Consider the following 7845-nt stretch of genomic DNA (forward strand, 5'->3'; position numbering starts at 1 on the left):
GGAAACGCCTCACGTGACGGCCAGGCCAGGCCCCCGCGCGCCGCTCAAAGGGTCACGTGAATCGACCCTTCGCGGCCATTGGAGCAGCTAACCCCCGCCATCCTTACTTCGGGCAAGGAGCTTCGGACGTCTCCACCGCCACCCTTGGCAGAACCTTTACCAGGCCCGAGCCCAAGTCGAGCGGGGGAGGCGGGGCCTCAGAGGAGAAGCCAATCAGCGAGTTTCCCGAGCGGGCGCCGAACTGGCTGCTGGAAGGAGGCTTTTTTAAATACATATTTTTAATCGCCCGCCGCCTTCAGGGGAGCCGTTGATTGGTTCGCTCGCTCGCTCCGTTATTTGGGAGCGGGTGGAGAAGAGGGAGGTCTCGTCACGGTCGACCCGGTGATGGCGACAGTTCGGCAACAGGTAAAGAATTGGGCTTTCGAACAGCTACCTTTTTTTACCTTTTAAAAAGGAGGACCGTCAGGGACTTGGCAGGCCTTTACTGAGGCGGGCAATTGCGAATCCACCTCTTGACCCTCTTCCTCTATATCGCAAAAAAGTTTGGAACTTAAATGCTAGTTTTCTCTGTGCAGGAATATTGTTTTGGGATTTTGTTTTGTTTTTAAACCGAGTTACGCAAATCCTCACGCGGTGCTGTCGAGTGTTTTATTTTAATTAATTATCCGACCAAGTATTGCTCACGTGTAAAACCCACTGAAACCAATGGGCCTTGGCTTGGTCCACATGAATTCATATTACATATTGCCCTCTCTATAATAACCCCCTCCTGCTTTATGGTGTTGTTGTGCTTTCTTGCTGTAAAAGCCCCCTGTGATCTTCGGATGAAGGGTGGCATATACATTTCATAAAAATCAAATCAAATACCGGTAAGGAAGTCAATTTGGTAGGTCTGCTCTGAGAGAAACTCAACTGAGTACCCACCCACAATATCTAAAAACAGTAGACATGGAGATGTGTACATGCACCCAGACTTGACTTGCACTTCTGACTGAAATGCCTGTGTGTGAGAAGACAAGATTATGTTACACTGATGCCAAAAGTTTATTGGTGAGGGAGGTGGCCATGCTGCCAAAGAGAAGGGATTTCGCCAATCAATTGGGTGCCACCACAGGGAAGGCCCTGACATGATGGGGCTGCAGCTGTTGGCAAAAGACAAGCCTCCTGTGAAGATGTGAGGAGAGGCACTTCTTTCGGGGGGGGGGGGGGGACGGACAAAATGGTGAGTTAAACAAAACTGTTTAAAGAACACTAGGAAGGTAGCTAGTCCTGTGCTATAGAGAGAAGGTATAGCTTGATTCATGTTATCAAATCCTTGTGGCACTGTTTTTATTTTGTTCTCTTTAAAATTTGTATCTATAAGGAGAGAAATAGATTGTCCCCAAATTTCTTTGCAGCCTATTATTCTAGTATTCGACAGGGGTTCTTAGTGCCCACTTCCACCCCCAAATACCTTGGCTTGCCTTCATGTGGATCCTTGTCATGCTGAGTAAATGATCATCTGCATTTTTTTTACTTTGTATAAAATAGTTATTAACTTTTGTTCTTTTTGCCCATTGATTGGTAAACTATCAGCATGTGGAAGATACAATGGTTTGCGACTACAGGACACTTTCTGCTTTTGGAGAAAAAACGGTAGATCATGATGTGAACATCATTAACCCTGCACATCTTTCGAGACATGTTGTATCCCTCAGACGAAACCTGTTTAGTCAGACCCCAGCTATGAGAATGATTCAAAGAACTCTTCACTTGCAGGTAATCCTTTGGTGAGCTTGGTATAGCTGGCAAAATATTGCAAAATGAAGTACTGTAGCTTTTTATTTGGTGCAAAGGGGAAAAAAACCTCTGGTAAACTAATAGTTAATCTTTCAGAAATAGTTCTAGGACAACTTGGAAAGGAAATTACAGTAATATTGCCGTGCCTAGAATATATTGTGTGTGTTTGAGAGAGAGAGAGAGAGAGAGAGAGCTAATTTTATATGGTAAATTATATTCTCTCTTATTGCATTAGTCCACTACTTATTGTACAGGGCCCTTTCATCTGTTCTAGCTTATATATTTTAGCCAAAAAAGGTAGCAGAGGGAAAATAGGTTGAAGAGGACCTGAACCTCTAAATGGTGTTATGGGGAAAGCTTTAGACTGGTGGTGTAGGGGGTGTGTTGTGGTAGCTGCTACCGTAAATTAGTTGCAGACTGTTCTGAGAATTGGATAAACCACATCCAAAAAGTTGCTCATAGTGATATTTGCTCTGCTTTTGGTGGTGGTGTTGGAAAGTGTAGAGTATGGACACCACTTGCCTGCACTTGGGAAGCTAAAACTGTTCTTCACATTCCAGGGAAATGCTGATCCTCAAATAAGCTTGCTTCTGTGTAAGCAGTGGACTTTATACACTGTCACTCCTCTGTACAAATTCTCTTATGGACAGCTGAAAGAATATTCTAGACAATTGAGTCGCTTTATTGCAGCTGAAAGTCAAAGGAGACCTGTGGAAATTGAATACGAACTTCAATTTAAAGTGAAGTTCTCTTCATTCTCAGCTTTGAAAATCACAGAACAGGAGCCAGATGCAGTTCTCATTCAAGTAAGTACTATAGTTCCCAATATTTTAATACCTATGGGTTTGTCTTAACAATATTGAAGAATACTATTGTATTGGGTCTAGAAAATGCACTAGTTCATCTCAGTACACCACCACTGTTATCTTAGTGTTATTAAATGAATTTGATTTGGTTTGGATGCTAGGGAATCATGCTTACAGTTGGTGGTGAGTCAATCACTGGATGCTTTGCACCCAGTCTTGATTGCGCCATTTCTCTTGAAAAGTGGTTCTGAAAAAAATGTAACAGAGTAATTCTTAAAAGTAGGTAGCCTGCAGGCACAGGAAGCCTCTGGCTGCACTTCATGTGACCATTGGGTCTCAGACCCATGAATCCCAATCTGATCATGCAAGAGACACTATGTCATGCATAGCCTGGCACTTTGAAAGTGTGGTTCCAGTTGGATCTGCACTTTCAAAAAGGCTTCCTTGTCCCGGCAAGGAATTAAGTCTTGCTTAATTCAGTGGGTTTTCCATGAAAACATGCATAGTTGTCCATGGCTGTGAATAGAGTACAGTACTATCAAAGTGACAGGTGCACATTTGTTGAAGAACCATTGAGATATTAAGTGCTGTCAGTATATTTCCCCTAGTTTTTCCTCACCATAACAAATGAATTGCAGGAGATGGTTTATATTGACTCAAGCCATTTGGTATAGTTGCAATATGTGCATAATTGGTGTATTTATGTATTTTCTATAGATCACGAAGATGCCTCAGGTGGCAGCTAAAAATGCAGAAGAGAAAGTGGTGTGGATGGGCTGGTTTACTTGTACTGGTGGAGATGACCTTTTTGAGACTGTTGATGAGGAGTTTACTTTTTTGCCCTTGTTCCTTGTGAATGGGGCAAAGGCTCTCACGGTCCTTGTAGAAACTTGGCTTCAACAGACCTTTGACTGCTGTTTGAGTCCCTTGCACATCACCCCTATCAGTCTTTCCTGGATGGCTGCAATGTGGTCTGGGTGCCCTATGGACAATCCTGCGGTTCCAACAGAGCTGACTTTTTCTACACTTGGCACAGCTTACCCTCTGGATATTTCCTATGCTATCCACCCTGAAGATGCAAAAGCCCTTTGGGATTCAATCCATAGCACTCCAGGAGAAGTCAAGCAAGAAGAAGTGGAATTATTCATGGTGTGTCTTTACAACCACTTCCATAGACACTTCAAGATCTACCTGTCAGGCACAATACTGGTGAAAGTCTCCACATCAATAGGTTCTGCCAATTCTGTTGGGAAAATAAAGGTATGGTGCCTAGCTCTTGGCCAGTATTAGAAACTTAAAGATTTATAAGTTAGGGGACAAATTGCTCCTTAAACCAAGGTTACAGTTGCCAAAATGGAATGTCTAGTTGCCATTTTTGGGCAAGATGGTTCTGCAGTCTAATTTTCAAATGATGGACTGATTGATTTTCAGTTAAGCATCAGGCTTGTTCAGATGACAACCTTGAGCTAGGCTAAGAGCTTTGAGTACTTAAAGAAGAAAAGTCACTTGATCCAGGGACAGCCCACATATATATTGGCCTATTCTGACCTCTGTTTCTTAATGCTGACTGCTGCTCAGGGTGTACAGAAAAAGCATTTTGGTTTCAGAAATTCATTCTGTTTGTGCAGATAAAATATAACTGATAGTATTCTACAGGATGGAGTGAAAACAGTGTGTGAAAACAGTCCAGATCCAATGATCCCCAGCCATGCATCTCCAAATGGTGGAGATGTCAGGCACCATCCTGGCGCCCAGGCAACTTCACTTGGTCGCAAGTGGTCAAAAGCCAGGTGCAAAATGCCTGGCTAATTTTGAACACTGCTCTTGGCAGGTGATTGATCTCACCCAAAATTGATACTAGCCTGGTAGTGACAAATTATAAATAGATGAGTGTCCTAAAGGAATATTTGAGGCATACATTTTGCAATGTAGACTTCAAACAAATTGCAGCTGATTTTACCAGCTGGCCATTTATACTTTAGGAAGAAGCTTGGTGGCAGGTCTAGCACACAAACCACTCCCTTTCTGTATTGGAAGTAAGCATTCAAGAGAAGTAGAAACCCTACAACTTCTACTTTGTGCCTCTGGCCGCCTTCTACCTATTCCCCAGCTATAGGGGGTGGAGATACTATTTTTCTCTGCATTCCTTTCTGCAAAGGCTCAATTACAAGGTGGGAGAAATATTGGCACATGAAGAGAATGGTTTCTTGCATCTGTCCCTTCTTACCTTTCCCAGTTCTTTGCCATCCATCTTTCTCTAAGTAGGGAAAGGCTTGGAAGGGTGGCAGGGCTAGGAACATATTGAATAAAACTTTGGGCACTCAGAACAAAGTGTGTGCATCGAAGACTGGGTTGCAGGCATATTGAGCCACAGGCAACCAGTAGCTAATTCCTATTATACACTGTGTTGCTGCAATTTCTCCAAATAATGGGCTGGGGTATTGTTTTTAGGGGGTTCACAGTTTTTAATTTGTGTTGGTTTGTTTTCATTGAGGGAGGGGAGATACGTCTGGGAGGAGAGGAACTGAGCAGGGGGACTTCAACTGCAGTGGTTCATGGTAGGAGGTATGGTGTGGGAGGTGCCAAGTGCCAGCCCCTCCTCCAACAAAGGGAATTTGGGTTATCCTATCAGCCAGCCTTCAGGTTTGCTGCTGCTGCTGCTGCTAATAAATACCAGGTTGATTGAATAAGGCCTCCCTCATACACTATCTGATTTACAGATGAGGAGGTTGATCTGGTCTGTATCTCTAAGATTGGGTGGTTAAGGAGGGTGGAGCTGGTGTTACCTCCCTTGCCCAACTGAGTACTCTGTGCAGCATGAAGGACAAACTTGAAGGTTAGGGAGAGGCAGTTGCTGTGGTCTGTAGAGATTCCATCTCTCCAGGCTCTCTGTCCAGTTAGTGGGTGGAATCTAGAGGGTTTGTTCCTGATGTTGGGCAGTCAGGACATGTTAGGGATTCTGCTGGTTTCCACCGGCCTCGCTGCCCCACAGACTCCTTGCCTGAGCTGACAGGGTTGGTCTCAGAGGCAGTGTTGAGGACTCCCAGACTGCTAGTTCTGGGGAACTTCAACATCCATGCCAAGGCAACTGGCTTTGGGGTGGCTTAGGACTTCATCATGGCTGCCATAATGACCATGGGGTTGTCACAGCATGTCACTAGCCCAACGCATGTGGCAGGCCACATTCTGGACCTTGTTTTATCAACTGGGCAGGAGGAGAGTGATATGAAAGTGGGGGGGGGGCATTGACACCTGTCCCTTGTTATGGTCAGATCACTTCCTGCTGAGATCAGGCCTGGGTTATATAGTGATATATCATTGAAAACTGGTTTGAAATCCACATTGTGATAACTGGTTCGAATTATCATGCCCGCATGAAGCCAACTTTTGTATGTTGCTCTGCCGGCTCAGCTCTTCCCTGCCTCCTGCTGGGGGCAGCAAACCACAGAGCAGGCCTTAGGGTTGGGCGGTATCTGATTTTCAACTTCACAATATATCACCAGCTAATATATTGATATATCATGTTGTCCGAAATGAGGATGGAGCTATGTAGAGGCATTGGCTGACTTCAGGGTTTTCCCTACATCATGATTTTTGCCAGTGCCTGCTCTTGTGATTTGCTGCACCCTTGAGTGGTACAAGGGGTTGCCAAGGAGTTAGGAAAACCTTATTCTCTGCATGAAATTCCATTCTATTTGGGAAGACAAGTTAGGACACAGGCTTTAGTAATCCAGTGAAACACAGCAATCACATAGACACCAAATGACTTTAGATAGGATGTGAATTGGCATCTTAACGATATTCTAAAATGCTGCTTTGCAAAGTATTGTGCTTATACTTCTGAAAAAGGAAATGAAGGCTTTCCATTGTTCCCCTATGTTCTAGTGGTTTCAATTTCAAGCCATGGATTTTTTCTTCTCCATCATCTTTCCTCTTCACCCCTTTCATACCTCTACAGGTATGTAAAACAGGAAAGTTTGGTTTTCAGTTGACTTCAGACAGTGTAGATTAAACAAAACTAGTTTATATGGGCTGTTGACATTTGTTAGCTTAAATACTTCATTGAATAAACTGTATTTTATCCTGTTTTGATCCTGCTGCAACTTTTTTAAACATTCTCCAATTTCTTTCTTGCAGATTTTTCATGCTCAACATCTGATATCATTGATGGCATTCCTAACAGAACTGGCAGTTTTAAAAATATGATTGAAGTGTTGTACCATCTATGCTTTTGCTATAGAAAGTATATCCAGTACAAAGATGACTTTTGTGTGTGAGAGAGTCTTATTCTTGCTGTTTACTTAGGCTCTGCTCAGATGTGCTGTTTTTAGAGAGCATTTTTACCTTTCTGGTCAAACATCTAATGTCACCTAAACAGTCGTACACCTTCCTGAAAATATGGAATATTAAACTATATAAACCTTACAAATAATAAATATGGTATTATATTTGACTAGTGGTTTATGTGAGTATGGTACTAAGTGATTATGCTGCTCTTTCTTTGATCACAGTACCTCTTGTGAACTGGAGTGTTTTGGCTTAAGAGGATGGTGGAATGAAGGAACCAATGGGACATGGTTATTACTGGTTATAAACTTCATAGGAACATTATAGAAAGGATGTACTGAAGGTGGTTTTCCTGTGTATGTCAGAGAGGGCACTGAATTCAGAAAGCTGGGTGGTGATATTGGGCCTCAAGTAATTTAGTATGAAGGACATTCTATTGTCCCAATCAAACTGCTCAGGGAGATTTTGAGATTACAAATGAAGCCAGGGGCGGTGGACACGCATTTTTAGCTGGGTGGCTTGGCCAGCTCTGGGCTTGGCCAGCCCAGGGGTGCAGGGTGTGGACATTGTGCCTGGTTGCGTCCCTCAGAATTTTGCACCTGGGGCCAACCTCTGCTAATGAGTAGTGTAGTGTGGGGGAAGGGCAGAGTGAAAAACTAGGCTTAAACTAACAAGAATTTCAATAGGTTCTACGCTTATGCAGGAAGAACCATCTGCTCAAATATGATGGGGTACAACTGGCTTGTGAAAATGATCCAGGGGTCTTGGTATACCACAAGCTTAACATGAGTCAACAGTGTGATGATGCAGCAAAAAAAAGCTACCATATATACCATATACCGTATAAGACAACCCCCAACTTTTCCAGTTAAAATATAGTTTGGGATATACTCGCCGTATAAGAAATACGACCCGGCGTATAAGACGACCCCCAACTTTCGAGAAGTTTTTCCTGGCTTTAAAAAGTAGTCTT

The 7845-nt window shown here is 43.3% G+C and overlaps 1 protein-coding gene across 1 annotated transcript; it reads left to right on the forward strand.

Annotated features, from left to right (window-relative positions):
* The first annotated feature begins 60 nt into the window (after positions 1-60).
* Positions 61-7038, forward strand: CENPL (centromere protein L). The gene is made up of 5 exons (XM_035122959.3): positions 61-405; positions 1576-1758; positions 2340-2585; positions 3303-3845; positions 6723-7038. Exons 1-5 carry the CDS (start codon positions 385-387, stop codon positions 6789-6791), a joined length of 1062 nt encoding a protein of 353 aa, XP_034978850.1. The 5' UTR covers positions 61-384; the 3' UTR covers positions 6792-7038.
* The last annotated feature ends 807 nt before the right edge of the window (positions 7039-7845 follow it).

This window comes from Zootoca vivipara, chromosome 7, assembly GCF_965207765.1.
Source record: "Zootoca vivipara chromosome 7, rZooViv2.hap1.1, whole genome shotgun sequence".
In the NCBI taxonomy this organism is placed as follows: Eukaryota; Metazoa; Chordata; class Lepidosauria; order Squamata; family Lacertidae; genus Zootoca; species Zootoca vivipara.